Source organism: Nanorana parkeri, unplaced genomic scaffold, assembly GCF_000935625.1.
Source record: "Nanorana parkeri isolate BGI_ZX_2015 unplaced genomic scaffold, ASM93562v1 scaffold23, whole genome shotgun sequence".
NCBI classification, from domain to species: domain Eukaryota; kingdom Metazoa; phylum Chordata; class Amphibia; order Anura; family Dicroglossidae; genus Nanorana; species Nanorana parkeri.
Window position 1 is genome coordinate 405973 of NW_017306291.1, and position 20016 is coordinate 425988.

Below are 20016 nucleotides of genomic sequence, written 5' to 3' on the forward strand. Positions count from 1 at the left end.
AGCTGTATATTTCTTACCGTTGCCATGATCCACCACCAAAAAACAAAATAATAATAAAATACATTCTCCTACTCCTGATGTGTATGGGGATACCACATGTGTGTGAAATATTTGTTGTCTGTATCTGTAGTAAAGTCCAGAAACAACAGCACACATTTCCATTTTCTATCCTACCTAAAACACGCTGACACTAATACTGATCCTAATGCAGACATTGACACTAACACTTACCTAGATCAAGCCCTGATTTCACTAATTGTTCTTTATTTTTTAACAGACTTTAAACAGTCTTTTTTTTACAGACTTTTGCTTTAGCGAGAAGAAAAAGATTCAATATATACAGTGCATATCTTTTTCTCTACATAATAGGGTTCTAAAACTAGTAACCACAGTGATTGGTTGTCACAGTGATCACATGATTGGGGGTCGGCCCTCCTGCTTCTCAGTCATTACTCTAAATCCCTGTTCACAACTAAACACAAGAAATCCCATTAATTTCAATGGCCCTTGTTCACACCTGAGACCGCTGGAAAAAGTTAATGAGCTTTTTTGGCACATCACAGTGCATTTGGCCCCATAGACTTCAATGGAATCACCTGGAAACACGCAACACAAGCGTTTTGCACATTCCCCTGTGTCTTTTTACATGCATTTGTTCATGGACCGCAATGTCTTTCAGTCTTCCCGCTAAATTGCACGTAAATGTGTGCAAAAATGTTAATATGCACAAAAACACTGTCGCCTAGGTGTGAACGGAGCCCAAGACCAGAAGGTATCGGTAACAGCTCGATCTTCATGCTGGGGGTGCACATACAAGCAGGCTTCCAGCACAAAGAAAGGTACGCCTATACTGTATGTTGCAATGAGAGAAAAGGCCTAGCCTGTGCTACGAAATATATGCGTGCTGCTGGAGGGAAGGGGTTAAGGGAGACATAAACAACATTATTAGAAGTATTAGTAATAGCAACATTCATTTCATGTAATATTATATATAAATATTATTATTCAATAAGAAATACATAAATGAAATATAAATGTATCTCTATCAATGTATTCTGTATTTAGCTATTATAACATATTATTGGTTAAATGAACCAAGCAATGAAATAAAAAACTGAACATTTTAAGAAATAAGGAAAACATGGACAGTTGCTTTTCTATTTAATAAATAAACATCTAACAATTGTGATAATAAGAGGTTTTAGGAAGAAAGAAGGTTACCCCAATAGTACTAGATTTTCCAGAATCAGTCTTCCTTAGACAGTAAAAAATAAATTATATTATGAATTCTAGTATTCAGGTGTGTGGCTTTCTGCATTTGAATAGCAGAATGGGTACATTGCTTGTGATTACAAGGTGGTATAACAAAAATAAAATATAATGTATCCTCTTAGTCAAGACTGGGAATCTTTTTAGGCAATCATGGGTAAAATAACTTTTAGCATTTATTTTAGTAAATAGTATATGTGAACTCAATCATTAAAATCTTATATATAATTTTTACACACACATGTAAATTCAAAAGTCATTTTGAAACACGTTAATATTTTTAGTTTGACTGCATTCTACACAACAAACGAAACTAAACGACATTTGGTTAAGGTTTACGTCCACTTTAAATAAGCTAGACCTCTACCTGAATCTATAAACAGGCCATTTGGTGACCCTTGTGGAATGGAGTTGGGAAACACACAAAAGTCACAAGCCCCATACTCAAAATGTATTTTCTTTATTACAGGTATTTATAGAGCACCGAAAGTTTATGCAGAACTTTCACATATTGCACATTCACCAAAAAATAGAAATAGAAGGGGCTTTTTAGGTGTCAAAAAATGCAATTGAAGATAATACAATATAATAATGACAAAATCACATATAATAAAATAACATTTATTATTAAAAAGGTTTTTATGATCCACATAAGAATAAAAATTAATTATATCTATCCACTAATATCCCTGATTTTGTCATTATTATGTTGTTTTATCCTCAATTGCATTTTTTGACACCTAAGGGCTTGTTCACACCAAGCACGTTCCAGGAGCAGAGCAGTTACAGACGGGATCAAAACTGCGTCCAATGTATTCCAATGGTATTTTGGGCTCTAGTTCACACCGTAGTGTTCAGTTCCAGAGCATGTAAAATAAAACTGCAGCAAGCCCTATTTTACGTGCTCTGGAACGCATGCAAACGCATCAAAAATGCATGCAAACGCCCTGGAACACACTGACATCCCATTTTAACTTAAAAAAATAAAGATATAGATATTTTGGGCACCAGTTTACAAAAAGGATGTTGTGAAACTGGAGAAAGTGCAGCGAAGGGCGACCAAACTCATAAGAGGCATGGAGGAGCTCAGCTATGAGGACAGATTAGCTGACCAGAATTTGTTCTCTCTGGAGAAGAGGTGACTAAGGGGGGACATGATCACCATGTATAAATACATAAATGGTCCATATAAAGAGCTTGGTGCCAAATTATTCACGTTAAGGTCACTGCAAAGGACAAGGGGGCACTCTTTGCGTCTGGAGGAAAAGAGGTTTACCTTTGCATACGGAAAGGATTCTTCACAGTTAGAGATGTAAAAATGTGGAATAGACTCCCCCAGGAGCTAGTTCTAGCTAACTCGGTTAATTGTTTAAAAAAACATCTGGATGTATTCCTAAATGCACCGAATATTACCGGATATTGAGTTCTTATAGGTATATTAAGCATCAGAGATTGTTGATCCAGGGAATATCAGATTGCCTTGTGGGATCAGGAAGGAATTTTTTACCCTGTTGGAGCAAATTGAGCCATGCTTTATAGGGGTTTTTTTGCCTTCCTCTGGATCAACATTGGGTAATTGTGGGCATAGTGTTCTGTTTAGGCTTTTCTTCTTCTTTTTTTTTTCTCCATATCTCTATAGGTTGGACTCGATGGACTTGTGTCTTTTTTCAACCTGACTAACTATGTAACTATGTAAAACTGGGCGGGATCACGTTAAAATGTGTGACCACAAGACCGGTCACACATTCCACCGCCAAAAAAACGGGCGTGATTACGTTAAAATGTGTGACCACGTCATCGGTCACACATTCTAACGCAGTCACAAACTTTGATGGAACTACGGGATTCGGACAAGGGATCCTCAGTGCTGCAAGGCAAAAGCGCTACCCACTACGCCACTGGGCGCTTAAAGTGTATGTGTAAATATATTTATTTATAACACACACAATGGTTGTCATACTGTAGGCTTTGGGGGTGCACAAAGTTATTTCCAGTTACTGCATTTTACCATTACAGGTCAAACACATAAAGCTAAAACCATACAGTATATACTGTATGTGATGAACTGTCGGCCGCCTCCTGCCCCTCATCCTTCGAAAATTTGAAGGGGCCAGGAGAAAAATTGTTGACTGAACAGTGTTTGCATCCAATCCTCTGCAGGCACTGTTCAGATATTTTGACAGCTGAAGGGACCGACTGTCAGAATGAAAAAGCGAGAGATTCAGCATGGATGGAGGAATCTGTTACATTTTTTCCAGCCGTTCAGCTGGTGGCTGCTGTCAGAGTACAATGAAGACAGTGGTAGATTCCTCCATCAACGCTCACCAACTATTATATTTTCCTTGTTCAGCCTGCAAGTTGAAGGAAGAAAATATGACAGTGAATGGGCCGCTTAATATTCTGCTGGGCATAATAGTATCAAGTAGCATGGAGCAGAGGTGACATGTGCAATGTGCTGCAAGGTCCTGCTTCATGTGTCATATACAATGGTGGTGATGGGCACAGGCTTTATATTTTCAGGTCCTGAGGCACGCAGCATCTATGATGCCAATATCCCAAAGTAGATCTAAAGCCAAACGTTTTCTACTTTTAGATTCTGTACAAAAGGGTTAAAACTCCATTAGATTGTTTTTTCACTGTCTGTGTCCCATTGGGGAAGATTTTCATTCGCTTCCTGTCCTGTAAACAAAATAGGAGGAGGAAATTTCTCCAAAACAAGGGAAGTTGTCACAGGAACAAGTGTCCCCATTGGAAGATTTCCCCTCGATTACTGTATGGTGACAACTCAAGATTTTGACATTTCCCCTCACTTTCATTCTCAGTGACAGTGTTCACCACAGCAAATAAAAACCTGATAGAAGTTTTAGACGCACCTACTGTATCCAGGACACCACGTGCCCCTCCCATCAGCCATGCTTTGCCTACATTACTTAGGGAAGCACACAGACCAAGTGCTGATGTCACTGGGTCTAAAGAAGGGTATGCAATGAAACTTGAAAAGTTTTAGAGGTCTATTCAGAAAGCTAGCCGAAGGATCAGCAGTAGCTCCAGCTGATCCTTTGGCTAGCTTCGGGCGCTGGAGCCCTTCAGTACAGTTGAATCAAAGGGCTGCTGTATCGGCTATTCACTATAGCCCGTACAGCTCCCGAAGCTGGCCGAGCGGCTCAGCCCAGCCAAAGGCATATGCTTTGGCTCGACTGAGCCGAAGTGACACCCGAAGCAGTGCGCACAGCCAGCCATCGGCCGGCCGAAAGCCGGCTGCCCAGTTGTAATGACAGATCAGCGCCCCCAGGCTACCTGGGGACGCTGAACTGTCATTAAACAATGACAGTTGTTATTCATTGGCTGGGACCTGCTAAAAGACTCTTGCACGTCCCGGCCAATAGGAAACAGTTGGGCGGAGCTAGCTGTCACTGCTAGCTCCGCCCAATTGATTGGGTTTTTTCTTTAGTTTTTTTTCCTTTTTTTAAAGAAATCTTTATTTATTTTTTACATTTATAATTTATTTAAATTTTTTAACATTTTTTTAAACTTTTTTCACTGATTTTTTATTCTGCTCGGTACCACCGAGGTACCGAGCAGAATAGCCTAGCTGAATGCCGCTCAGCGGCATTCGGCTATTCACTCACTGCTGTTCGGCCCCCATGAGAATAGGCCGAAAAGCAGCAAGTAGACTGCCGGAAGTTCAGCTCAGCCGATCCAGATGTTGGATCGGCTGAGTCGAACTCCTTCTTCACTTAGGCTGAACCGAAGCCAACCGAAGCAAGCCGATGTACGGCTGGTTTCAGCCGATGTAAGGCTGAAATCAGCCGTACAAGCCTGAAGTGAAGAGCCAAACAGCATTCGGCTCACTTCACTTCAGGTGGGTTATTCACTCGGCTTCCTTCGGCAGCTTTGTGAATAACCCTCTTAGCTATTCATTTCATTAGCCTGTGGATGATGGGGAGGAGGATCCAGTGAAGGTAAAATATAAACAAGTGAAACGTCAGCATTAAACATTATGGATTTCTAGTCCAAAAAACAGCACACTTTATCCAAGTGCATGATGGTCCGATCTACAAGCTGGGTATGAAGTCTTGAGGATTCTTAGTAACTGACTCAGGTATATTATGGGCAGAGCCTTTGCTCTACTTTATATACACACAGGCTCTCTGTTCCACTGTGTAGACATCTGCATGTTTTCCAACAATTATCTAGTAACAGTTCTCTCCTCTTCAGCCAGCTGCAGATTAATACAGAATGATATAGACGACTGCCGATGATATAAAACTTTATGGCGGTTGGATATTTAACCTATTTTTAGCACCTGTAGCCCAGCAGTGGGAGCTATTTACAAAGAACTGCATATCACAGGCCGCAGCTGTCTCCCTGCACTAGATCTTTGCACAGCTTAGAAAGATAAATGTCACGTATGAATAGGTTATATTCATGCAGGAAAAGAAAGTGAACTCTGTTTGAATATTTAGGCAGCTGACAAAATTTCCGAACTTAAAATGAACTATTATGACGGGACGTGGAAACAAAGCAGCGTAATTTATCAAAACTGGAGCAGTTGCCTATGGCAACCATTCAGCTTCTCTCTTCCGTTTGTTCAGTTAAGGTTTAAAAATGAAAGGTTGATGCTGATTGGTTGCTGGTAACAGCTGCTCCAGATTTTGTCTGCCCCATTTTTGATAAATCCCCTTCTCTGTATAATGATCAATTATATAATGATCATCAGAAGCCTATATCACAGGGTGACAATGTAGGAGCATAATTGAGAGATAGGAGCAGAGGGTTGTCACTCTGTAAAAGTAGGATCCTGAATAAGAACATTAATGGAGAGCATAACCATGTATTAGTTAATGAAAGCTGCAGAATTCTAAAATTTCCAAATTACTTTTGAAATTACATTAAACACATTAATGCTCATGGGATTTAGTTACTGACTTTACATTTTTTTAGGGCCAAGCAGAGTAACTAATCCAAAAACAAATACAATTTGTTGGCTGGAGTTGGGTTTATCATTGTAGAAGAATAGTGAGCCATTAAGATGGACACAACATCAGGCAGGAGTCAACGAAAAATGAATTTTTGTTTTATTTTGCATAGAATTAGAAGGATTCGAACCTGTGTCTGTTTCTTTTATTGCCATCCAGGGCACCACTAAAGAATGAATCTCACTTCCTGTGTTGCTAACAAGATTTTACCAGACAGGAAGTGATGGAAACTCTCCAAAGGCAACACACACAGAAATAAAAAGTTGTTTTGTTTTTTTTCAGTAGAGTAGGGGAAGGCTAGAACCTCTGTCCTGTTGCTCCCTCCTGCTGATACTGTATATATCGCTTCACATGGCATAACATTAGTAAGTGAAGAATGTTAGATGGCATGACAGGTCAGTGATTATTAGAGGATGTCTCTACCGGCCAAACATTGTTATTCAGTTACTGACCTTTGAGATGATGACAGCCATTGCAAGGTTCTCAGAATGAGCGGCTACATAACCCAGCATCATGATCCCGGGAAGTCTCACATTACCCCTGCAGTTCCCAATGTAGTCTATGACGGCAGCCACTCCTCCTGCATTTACTATGAGCTGCGACAGCTGGAATCAAACAAAAGACAAAGCAAATCAGCTTTTTGTGTTTGCAAGTAGTTATCTAGAAGTACACTAAGGTATGATATGGAATTCCTTCAGGCAAATGACAGGTAAAGCATAGAAACGGTCTGTCCACCTGCAACTGATATGTTGGTTATGTGCGGGTACTGGCGGGTTGAATTTCCTATAACTTCCTTTATCTTTTGGGGACTTCAGCAACCAGATTGTGTTGCTGTATTTCTAGCCTTGTCCTCTCCCCCTGTTGAGCCTCACTTCTGTAGCAGAAGAATCTCTACTCCCTCTGTATTCAACAATATAAGTAGGAATGTTCAGATACCAAGTACCGTACTCGGGACAAGTACAAGTACAGATACTTTTCCAGCTCCAAGACTAGACTAGAGAAAAATGCAGAAGTTAGGAGGCCGCTGTCATTTGTAAGGAGCACACGGAGCTCCTGGATTTGTACATATCTGTTTAATGTATGATGTTGTTTTTATAAACATATATAAGGGATGCACCGATACCATTTTTCAAGTACGAGTACTGATACATTTTTGTTTATTGTCATGAGACAATTTTTCTAAAACAATATCGACTAATGATTTCAGGACAGTGGTGGAGCACCAGAGCTAAGTCCCATCTGCAACCACTGCCACCCTAGTAATTCTCATGAAAATGCCAAGTATCGGCACTGGTATATGAACTGGTATCGGAACATCCCTAAAAAGTAAATGCACATTTCAACAAGCTATGGGCTGAGATGGAGATATAGGCACTGGGATTTAACTGTGAGAGATCATGAAAGATATAGAAAGCCGCCAGGTATTGCAGCCCACCAGCATCCAGCTATTAATGAAATATCAATTTTAAGTGGACTAACTTTACTGAATCTTCAGTGAATCGCTGACTGAAACAGAAAATGTCAAGGCAGCATATAGGTATCTAAATGACGTGTTTAACTGAGATAATAATACAATGAATAATATAGAAAAAAGTGATCAATATACATAGACTTGCACATACAGTGTTAAACATGTACTATATGGCCTACAGCATAAAAGTATTTGTAGTTTCACCATAGCTGGAGGGCTGGAATTTGCCTACACCGTATTTTGTGCTTCTTGTGGCAACAGTTTGGGGACAACCATTTCCTGGTCCAGCATGAATGTACACAAAGCCTGCTCCATAAAAACATTTTTGACATGAGGACCCTGAGTAACCTGCATAGAGCCTTGGCCTCAACCCTACTAAGCAACTCTGGGGTGAATTGGAAAGCAATTACAAGCCAGGTCTTCTCGTCCAACATCAGTTCCTGATCTCACAAATGCTCTTTGGCTGAATAGGCACAAATTCTCACAGGCACACTCTAAAATTTTGCTCATAGATGTCCAACAAGTTCATATAGGCATAACAGATGTCCACAAACTTTTGGCCTTATAGTGCAACTTATTGTGCAACATCCTATGAGGTGCCTATAAATAGACTCTTACAGGACAAGGACAAGGGCAGGACAGGCCTCACACATTTATTAATGGTCATGTCTGTGCCTATGGAGAAGGGGAGAGGGCTTTTTTAGGGGACACCATGGCAGTTGGCCAGGAAGAATTACACCTAGCCAATCAACAATCCCCTAAGAACACTTAGGTAGAAGAGGTAACCTGGGTTGGGTAGCACCAACCGTAAATGGCCATAAACATTCTATGATGTCTGTAGACACTTACAGTAACAAAGTGAAACCAGTTTCAGATGAGGGCACATAGAAGGGTGTTCTAATTAACAAAGACGACAGCATGCACGTTGTGGGTGTCTGCTCTTTGACAAGACATTTAAAAGTATAAAATAGCTTAAAAGATTGCTATAAAATAATTTTTCTGTGCTTTTAATGGCAAAGAAACAGTCATGCAAAGGGCAGATTTGTATGCGTCCACAAGGTGCCACAACTGGATTTTAGTCGCTTTGGCACCGCATTAATTCATTATGACAACATATGACACGCAGTTTAATGCCAATTTGTGCGGAATCTCTGTCAAATGGCGTGAAAAGGGAACTGAAGAATGGGGAGAAGGGATTTATAAAACGGTGGGCTAAATTGTTGTGACATCTCTCAGATCTGCACCTCGCCCTGTGCCTTTGTATTAATTGGGGGGGAAGAGCAGCGGAGAGACAATCCTAAAGGGAGACAATGCAGAGCCCAGATAATTAATGGTAGCAACTGGCTGTGATACAGCCACGAGAGAAAACAAATAACTTGAGGATGCTTGCATTAATGCTTATTTATTGATTTCACATCAGCAGCAACCAGTCTTATTAAGATCCCCATATTTCTTAGTGTTCATTAGGACTGCTCTGTCAACAAGAGACGTCAGCTTAGCAGCAAACCTTTGAGGGCAACAGGTCACTTCGCTGCAGCCCATAGGAGTCCTGCTGAGCCACATTACTGTGACTAGCAACAAAAGAAAGGATTTAAATATCCCACACACTAAATCATCTGATGATGACTCATGTACAAAAGGATTAAAGTATCATTTTAATTTGCAGTTTACTCCCTCAACCCACCAATCTAGCGCTGAGTGCTGTGATTAATCCATTGCTGAGTTGTATATTAACGCTGCGTGTTGCTATTTGGAACACATTACCTCGGGTGTGTGTCGGGCAATTTCTCGGATTAGAGTGGCTGAATTTTTTTTGACGTATTCGTCGGGGTCCTTCAGGCATGTCAGGACGACGGGGAAGATCTCAGCCTCAACGACCATTTCTGCCAGATCTACTGAATGCTTCGCTATTTGACTGAGAGCGGACAGCACCTGTCGCTGTTGCGTGGGCAGAGAAAATGATAGTCCAGTTAGTTTTTGGCATGCACAGCACAATTGTTCAAAAAGCAATGGTGATGTAAAAAGTGCAGCAACCACCAGGAACCAATCGGATTTCAGTTCATTAGATTACGATCAGTAAAAGATTTTTTACTTTATTACGTGAATACATTGTGCCAATTGTTTATTTTACCTAAGACGGCACATACATGGCACTCAAAGTTTCTATTTTGCATTTTGCTATATACATCCTATTGGTTCTTACTTTTTTCTTTATTTCCCATCCCAGAGGTGCAATCATAAGTGGCAAATTTTTACAAAGTAAGTGGAATTATCCTCTTAACACAAAGAAAATGAGCCTATATGGGACTTTTGGGATTGCGTATCTTCTTTAAACATACATTATGAATAAATAAAACACTTAAACTATAAAAAAAACAACTGATGCAGATTCTTGTAGTATAGGCGATATCATCTTCCCCAGAGTCCCAGCAAAAAAATCATACCTGGATATTAGAAATGTTTTTAAGCATTTGTAAATCACAGGGTTTAAAGCTGTTCTTGGGTCTCAGAATATTTCATGGACTTCTGCTAGAGGAACATGGAGAATCAAGTGTAAAAGAAGTACTACTGGAATCACTTGCTTAAAAAAACATCAACTAAGCCATCTCTAAAAAGAGTACGTCCTTGTGTCCTGGACCAGGGGTAAATTTACAATGGATATGGGGGGCAATAGACACCCCAGGCAATTCATTTGTATATAGCCAAGCCTCTTAAATCACTCATCATCTGCAGTGATTCAAATAGAAAGGTCAGATAGACTTCGGTGCTGTGATATTGTACTTCCTCATTTAGCGCCGTGAGTCGAGATTTTTTTTTATTTCTATGAGTCAGCGCCCATTGGTCATCATTATGACGTTGGATTTTTTTTTAGCTAAATAAAGGATTAGTCAAAAATTAGTCAAAAACATGTCAATTTGTTTATTCTGAGGTAGGGAACAGAATGACCGAGCCAAATGCTGCACGGCAGCATTCGGCCATTCACTTTCTGCTGTTCAGCCCTGAGAATAGGGGCAAACAGCAGAGACTGAACTGCCAAACCTTCACCTCAGCCGATCCAAATGTTGTAAAGGCTCAGGCGAATGTGTCCTTCACTTCGGTTCAGCCGAACGCACTGAGGCTGTTCGGCTGTACCGCAGTGAGGCGAAGCCAGACGATGTATGGCTGAAAACAGCTGTGCATGGCTGAAGTATATAGCCAAACAGGGTTTGTCTCTCTTCACTTCGACTTGGATATTCACTTTACTGCCTTTGGCAGCTTAGTGAATAACCCCCATTATTTCATTATGGGGCAGATAGAACAGGTGGAAGAGAGCTACAGACTAAGGTGTGGTCACTGTCCTGGGCTATGCAATAGAGGGATGTCTGTTAGAGACATTTCTAATTACGATTTGTCCTAGATAGATTTGTTGCTACCCCTAGAAAAGATTATAAATAATTGGGTCATGGTGATATTTCAAACTAACTGTTCTCTGTAATTAATATCACACATGCTGTCATTCTGCTGTTTGTATCATCGTGTGCACCACACTGAATATATACCAAAGCGGAGGAAAGAGTTGTCTGAGGAGATCAAAAAGAAAATTATAGACCAGCACATTAAAAGGTAAAGGCTATAAGACCGTCTCCAAGCAGATTGCTGGACTGTAACTACAGTTGTAAATATTACTAACATGTTTAAGATCCATGGAGTTGTAATCAACCTCCCTGTGCATGGCCACAAGAGAAAAATCGAACCCAGACTGAACAGAAGAATAGTGCGAATGCTAGACAAAGACCTGACGAATGCTTCCAAAGAGATACAGGCTGGACTCCAAGGTCAAGGTACATCAGTGTCTGATCGCATCATCAATTGCTTTTTGAGCGACAGTGGGTAAAAAAGGATGAAGATGTAGGAGGACTGGAATTTGCTTACATGCATATTGAAAAGCAACAATGCTTCTGGGAGAATGTTGTTTGGACAGATGAGACAAAACTGCAGCTTTTTAGCAAGTTACATCAGCTCTTGATTTGGATTGAGACTTTCAAAGAGAAGAACACCGCACCTACTGTGAAACATGGAAGAGGCTCGGTTATGTTTTGGGGTTGTTTTGCTACATCTGGCATGGGTGGCCCTGGATGTGTGCAGGGATTAATGAAATCTCACAACTATCAAGGAATTCTGAAGAGAAACCTACTGCCAAGTGTCAGAAAGCTCTGTCTGTTGCAAATAATGGGTCCTCCAACAGGAAAATTATTTGAACACACAGCAAAAGGCATCCAAAAATGGCAACGAACAAAACATTGGACTATTCTTAAGTGGCCTTCTTTGAGGCCTGATCGGCATCCTAACGAGCACCTATGGAAAGAGCTAAAGAAGGCACCCTTCAAACCTGAAAAAGCTGGAGAAGTTTACTCACGAAGAGTGGGCCAAACTACCTGTTAGCAGGTGCAGAAGGTTCACTGAGAGCTAGAGAAAGTGTTTGTTTCCAGAGATGGCCCATTCACAGTAACACATCCACATAAATGGAGGGTTGTAGTGGGCAGGCTTGTGTGTCATGGCAGGTCCAGTACTGTGTGGTGTACCACAAACTGCCGGATCATATCTGCATTTTTTCACTGCGTACCGCAGATCACAACTGCATTGTAGCATAAAAGGGCACACAGAAAACTATTTTCTACATGCCCTAGCAGTGTCTCGCGTTGTTTGGTTGCTGAAAAACGCCAGTCACCGCATCTAGTGTGAACAGGCCCTATAGGTTATGCAGAAAAATTTAGGTTAAAGGTTCTATCATTTTTATTCATGCCTTTTTCATTTGCTTTATTTATTAAAATACTCTGTTGAATAAAAAATGAAAAGCAAAGTCTTATTTGTATTAAATATTCAAATATGGAACTATAGATGCCAATTACTTTTGTCAGTGTCAAGTTATTTCAGAAAGAATTGTGCGTTCTTTTTTCGTAAAAGCAAAACAAATGGCAAACGCACTCATCAATTTGTTACCAGCTTTACAGCAAGCTGCACTTTTTGCTATGACTTTTTCCGTGAAAGGGTACCAACAAATTTGTCCATGTTGGTATATCAAGAAAGTCAGGGGAAAATCAGACACTCATATCTGCATATTCATTCCAGGCCATAGTCTCAAAGTGTTAAACAAAAGGGTAAATATGACTGCCAGGTGACGAGCATTTTCAGATGTCAGATAAGCAATGGCAGCCTCCATGCTTCTCTCATAAAAGGTTCCCTTTCATTCCTTTAGTGACTTGGTAGGAATTGCTGCACGGCAGCCAGGGGCATCTGTCCAAGGCAAACAGTTCATGAGAAATGAGAAATGCAGTTCTGTGGGCACTTCAGGCAAAGTGGAAAACACAGCGGATGGCATCAATGAAGAAACATTTTCTACTGGGCATTATTACATTGAGAAAGATGACCTGTTTTCGCATGGTTTCCACGGAGGACTACAGGATGCTCAGACAAGTCCAACAGCTCTATGTACAGACATATGTCAGAACCACACAAGGCTTTTTTCTGTTTGACTTATACAGCAACACATACCAATAGATACAGCATCAATATATGTGACCTACAAACGATTTGTTAATTTAACAAACTTTTTTCCACAGAAGCCAGCACCTTGAATGTAACAGACATCTGATATTTAAATATGGATCTCTATTAAAATTAATGGCATATACAACTGCTACACAAAACTGCCAAAAAGTTAAATTCAACGGCGTTGAATATAGTGTTTTCACATATTTTCTTACTTATGTTCAGTACCAAGAAAAATAAATAAATAAATAAATATACATACATACATACATACATATAAATAAACAAACACCCTATCATGTGTGAGCAATAGTTGGGTATTCTTTGCAAAGTTAATTTTTACTTTGTTCCACCTAATGTACAAAGATAAATGAAAATGTCCTTTGCAAATAGAAAAACACACTTTGAAAGTAAAAGCCATGCCGGTTTTTACTTCACTTCTTTACTTTACTTCTTTAATAAATCAACCCCACAATATATAAATGCTTAATAATTACTTCTTACCACTTAACCAAATGTGCTATCTACAGGTTCAAAAACTGTACTGTACTGTACTGAAATAAAGCAGAACAGATCAGTCTACACCTACTGCTGAATGATTAAAAGGAGTGACACTCTCCCTTTAGGGAGCATTCCAATCATTGACACACCACATATAAGGTGCCAATCAAATGACCAGTTTTCATCTAATGTGTATGGGCACTTTAGAATTCCACTAAATGTACTGGCCCAGCTGGCACTATATGAATAGAGCTGTTGTTCAATATAAAGAAAGATCTGGGAACTGGCTGTTCTACAATTAATCATGGAAGCACCTTTTTTTGTGCAGTCAGTGTTGAGCTAGTGGCACAGCTCATTCAGTAACACCACAGCTCACCAGCTACTGACCAGGCTGAGGAGATGAATCTGCTGTACGCAGTAATTCTACGTTTAACTAAATTATAAGAAAATGTTGGTTTTACTCTAGTATGCAGGAAAAGTGAACACGCTGGGGTAAATTTACTATATGAATAGAGAGTGTTCACTGAGGTTAGTAAATGAGCTACCCTTGTGTCCAATCATGTGCAAGGAGAATTAAAAAATAAAAACAAAGGAATTTTATTTGCTCGATTGGAAGATTGTATTGAACATAGCTTTACCTTATTCATTAAAGTGACACTAAACTCAGGAGTTAAATCTTAAAAATGCATTCAAGTACCCTAACTATTAACAAAAATGAATCTTATTTGTGTATCACTCGGCTGTAGATCCTCCAATCATCTCCGAATTGGTCATATTTTAGTGTGTGGGCTGGTGTGAAAGAGCCCTAAAACTCATCCTGAATAACAGACGATTTCTGTTTTTTAAGATCCTGAAGCAAATCAATCATAAAGCTAAGGAGGCCTGAAACAATGCTTTCTCTTCATAGAGAATTAACATAAATAATAGAAATCATACTTTAAGATTTATGAGTCAGCAGGAATACATCACTCTTTCTATATAGGGCTGAACACTATTTACACCCCAGCCACATATCTATCAAGCGTGCGTTGAAGCAGCTGAATATGTCTACCCATCTGTCACCAGCATTAGATCTGAAAGCGCAACCCTCAACTACAACTTCATCTGTCTATAAATATACGTATGTTCTTAGAAATAGAAGTTTTTTTCTTCTGCATTCTTCCAAATAATAATATTAAAAGAATAAAATACTCCAACACATAAAAATACAGACATTTGCAGAGGGATCTGTCAGCAAGAAAACAGCATGTGGTTATAGCAGTTCACTGATCAGATGAAGTATAGTATGAGTATGCATTTAACTTATGCAAGGTATTGTTTACTATGCCAGTCAACATTTCATTCTCAAGCATGAGAATGAAATTAGTTAGTTAGTTAGTACCCGACAGTCAACATTTTACTAGGTAATGTTCACATAGACCTAAGATTACATTGGGACTACAGTTTTCACCCTCCAACAAGCAAAGTGTAAAGATTCCTAACTGGCTTAGTATAGCTGTAATAAACAATATAGGTAATAAATATCATTGACAAAGTTGATTAATTGCTGCCCCGGATCAATATATCAATTTAGATAAGAAAGTATATAAAAGTATAATTACCCTCTAAATACAAGGCCCCAAAGTGCAAGCTTTCTGCTGCTAACAATTCAGGAAAAACCGGCATGGCTTTAAAAATAAAAAATGATTTCTGAATTGTTTCTGTTCTAATGTAATGTTTCTTTATGTTATTATATTACGTATACTAGGAAGGTATAAATCACCTTTTCTAATACAATCCCTAACGTGAACAATAATTACCAGTATCCCTAATTGTGTTTACATTTTTTCCAAATAATTGTTATTTTTAAAAGAATACAAAACAATTTATAAAATGATTTGATAAAGTGTAAGCTGTTGTATGAAATAACTAGCAAGCTAAACCCCCCTCAATGTACCAAAAAGACCCCTAAACTGTTTAGAAGTGCCCTGAAATGGTCATAAGTACCCATTCAACTAGCAGAAGTAACCCCTACTGGTTGGATAACAGGGTTCTACATCTCCGTGCTCTTGCCTCACATGTAACAGATGTGCTTAGTTTTAAATAGACTGGCAAGACCTTTATAAGAAAAAAATAGCTAGAAAATAATTGTACATGCAATAAATATTTAACTGCTGCATTTTCAGGAACACATAGCAGAAACAGGGATGGATCAAACAGTAATTGAAAGATGTACCTTGAGTTTGGCATCCGGATTGAGAATCATCTGGGCTAAGTGGGCAATAGCTCCCGCATCCACCACGGTCTGAGCCAGCTCCGGAGAATGCTTTGATAGATCACTCAGGGCTGAAGCAGCAATCCTTTTCAGAGCGATTTCTGGCTCCTGGATACACAGCACTAGCAGGGGAACAGCTCCTGAATCCACCACAGCTTGTGACAATTCTGCAGGTCCAACGAGAGGTAATTAAGTAAGTACGGGTGACTGACCCTTGTACGAGCCATTTTTCACTATGACACACACACCAAAGGAGAGAGGGCAGGCCGGACTGGGCTGTCTGGAGATCTGCATTTCAAATCAGCCTCCTTAGCTTCTGAAGTCATGTGGACCAATCCTTGGCTGAAAGGGACACCGGTCAATAGATGGGACCTCTTTTACATACACACATTTGGGGTAGATTAGGCTGCAAAAGCTTGTTATTCTACTGGGAGGAACTAACTAAGCAGATGTCAGCTGTTTAAGCCCAGACCCACCAGTGGGCAGCCATTTTATGCATGGATAGCTAGGTAACACAAAGCCATCACCGTATGAAAAAATAGAGGGAGGATTCCTTGTCGCATTCTAACTACGCTGAAATACAAGAATAATATTTTACATATGTTCCAAGATATTTTAAGCATACTAACATTTTATTTGAAAATTCTTTCTGCTTGTTTTAATTTTTTTTGCTGAAATATATATTTAAAATGTAAATGTTCTATTTACATAATTTTTAAGCTAAACTGTTAAAAGTACAAAGAAATGTGTGTGTATTTTTTGACATCTTATCTACTGGACTAATATGGCGTACCCATTTATATTGCACTATATATATATATATAAAAAATAGTGCATACAAATAAAAAAAATGTTGAATAAACGAAGACAACAATGTTTCACATGTTTGAGACTTACAACAAGCAAAGCAAAAAGTATGTCTATATTTTTAGCATCTCACATTATAACAGATCACTTCAAGCATTAAATAAAAACAGCCTTACCTTTTTGTGATCTAAACATATTGATAACATATAAGAAAGCACTATTTTTATTTTTTTATTATTATTTATTTTGTTGTTTTATACATCTACAAAGTAAGCACACATAAAATGTCATCTTATATAACAAGTTTCTCCCAGATTTCACTGTTGTAACAAAGAACAAAAACAAGAAGCTTTTCATTATTTAGGGAAGAAATCTGTAGAAAGCTGAATTAATAAACGAGGAGAAAAACATTTTCTCGCTGCCAATCAGATGTCAGATGCCATTCTTTAGTAGAGAGCACAAAGAGGGTTAGGGTTAAATTATATCAGATAGCTATAGACAGCACAAGAGCTATTTCTAAAACTGCCTCATTGTTACTTAGCAAAGACAGGATAATTTAATTGTCATAATTCTTTGAATAATTTGTGGTCTTTATCGCAGCTCATTTTAATAAAATATGTATAATAATATTAAGCATCCTAAAAATGGGCTTGTTTCAGGTTGAGCTCAATTATTGTGTGTTCACAATATATATATATTTTTAGTTGTTCCAGGGTCACAGTGAAAATGAGGTCTAATTATCTAATTATTCCAAAAGGGAAGCAGCAAAGAAGAAGAAATTCATCTTAACTAGTGCATGATAATAAATGACTCACATCATCCTCCATGACAAATATGTCCATAAACTCTAGATACAGTATGTGAGCAAAATGCATTATGACCTGAAGCTGATGCTGCAGCAGGATGTAGATATATTTTTGCACTTCATTTTGTAAAATTTTTCATATATTGACCATAGCCATATCAAATCAAATGTTCCCTATGATAATTCCAATATTATATAAGACAGTCATTGACGTTTGGGGTATATAAACAAGACAGACAAGTCACAGAAGCAAAGGGGGGAAGTATGGAGGTAAAGGAGACTTTGCCTATAGAAAATGTGGGCTGGCAGGACATCATCTGAGTTATCAAAGATAGAAGGCCCACCAGATAAACTAATTTATCAAAGCATGCAATATGCATGGCATTAGAATGAACCAACATTGATATGCCACAAATAGGTAGAAGAACTCAAAATAACATTGAGCTAATAGGTAGAAGAACTTATTGTTACATTGAGCTAATAAGTAAAAGAACTCAAAAAGGTAGTAAAACGTGGCAACCAGTCAGATTCTTTCTCCGGGGAATTTCTTTTCACCTTTTGGATTGTGAGCACTTTGAGTTCTAACCTTGTGGTTCTGAATTCTTCACTCTTTTCTTAGATCCCTGTGGCACAGGCTTTGTGTGTAGGACTTGTGGAACAATCATATATATGTTATGGGTGTTTCATGCAATTGGACAGGGGACAGTTTTTTGATTTATAGTTTATATATGCTGTAAGTACTTACAATGACAATGTATGAGATATGTTACTGTATTGTAACCATCACATTCTCAAACAATTACTGTTACTATCACATTCTCAAACAATTCATCCCCACACAGCTACCTCCTCATGTATCATTTCCCCCTCCTCTTTCAGATTGTAAGCCCTCAGGGGCAGGGCCCTCCTTAACATCCTGTTTGAATTGTATTGTCATGTCTTCCTTATATTGTAAAGCACTGCGCAAACTGTTGGCGCTATATAAATACTATGTAATAATAATAATATTGCTTTACCATGATTATACTATATACCCCAAAAATAAGACCTACCCCGAAAATAAGACTTAGTACTATTTTCGGGAATTGCTCATATATAAGACCTACCCCGAAAATAAGACCTAGTTGTGACCATTCCCAGGGCCGGTGGTTGCATAAGGGAGCGGGAGCGAATCAGCGGTGCCAACGAAGCCGGCGCTAGAGGAAGCGAGGCGGCACTGGAGGGAGCTGAGCCGCATAAGCCGATGCCTCCTCTATAGCGCCGCCTCCTGTCACAGGTGGAGTGATACCAAATGCACTCCGCCTGTGAAAGTGCGCTTCGGTCATTCTGGCCAGCGATTGGTTAGCAAATTGCTCTTGGAAAGGTACGGCACCCCTGATTGCCCTGATCACTATATTTTATTACATGAATACATGTAGACTGTTGTACATGAATAAGTGTGGATTGTTGTACTTATGGCTTTGGTCTATTACAGATAAATGTCAAGGTCTAAGGCCACCATCTGATAAAATCTACCCACTAAAGTATATCAAGCACTAGTTCATTGTGGGATCCTGAAGAAGTGGATCTTTCTGTGAAACACATAGAACCCGCAGATACGCAAGCTGTTATTGGCCTGTTGTATCATTTGAAAAGGTCTATGTTATGATCATGATGTATACATGATTGCACACTTTTAAATAGGATATTAATATACTCGTTTTCTTTGTCTAATATGTTTTTGCAAATTTTCCCTATATGAAATAAACTTTCTTCTATAAATTCCCAGGGCCGGTGGTTGCATAAGGGAGCGGGAGCGAATCAGCGGTGCCAACGAAGCCGGCGCTAGAGGAAGCGAGGCGGCACTGGAGGGAGCTGAGCCGCATAAGCCGATGCCTCCTCTATAGCGCCGCCTCCTGTCACAGGTGGAGTGATACCAAATGCACTCCGCCTGTGAAAGTGCGCTTCGGTCATTCTGGCCAGCGATTGGTTAGCAAATTGCTCTTGGAAAGGTACGGCACCCCTGATTGCCCTGATCACTATATTTTATTACATGAATACATGTAGACTGTTGTACATGAATAAGTGTGGATTGTTGTACTTATGGCTTTGGTCTATTACAGATAAATGTCAAGGTCTAAGGCCACCATCTGATAAAATCTACCCACTAAAGTATATCAAGCACTAGTTCATTGTGGGATCCTGAAGAAGTGGATCTTTCTGTGAAACACATAGAACCCGCAGATACGCAAGCTGTTATTGGCCTGTTGTATCATTTGAAAAGGTCTATGTTATGATCATGATGTATACATGATTGCACACTTTTAAATAGGATATTAATATACTCGTTTTCTTTGTCTAATATGTTTTTGCAAATTTTCCCTATATGAAATAAACTTTCTTCTATATTTTAGAACAAATT

General features: G+C 39.1%; 1 protein-coding gene across 2 annotated transcripts in view; it reads right to left on the reverse strand.

Moving 5' to 3' along the window:
- Nucleotides 1–20016, reverse strand: part of SPAG6 (sperm associated antigen 6) — a 138906-nt gene that overhangs the window by 41872 nt on the left and 77018 nt on the right. For both annotated transcript variants that reach the window (XM_018564095.1, XM_018564103.1), the window contains 3 exons: nt 15965–16170; nt 9484–9657; nt 6701–6853 (listed from right to left, as the gene is read on the reverse strand). In XM_018564095.1, the coding sequence (XP_018419597.1) occupies nt 6701–6853; nt 9484–9657; nt 15965–16170 (533 nt within the window). The remainder of the gene's footprint in view (nt 1–6700; nt 6854–9483; nt 9658–15964; nt 16171–20016) is intronic.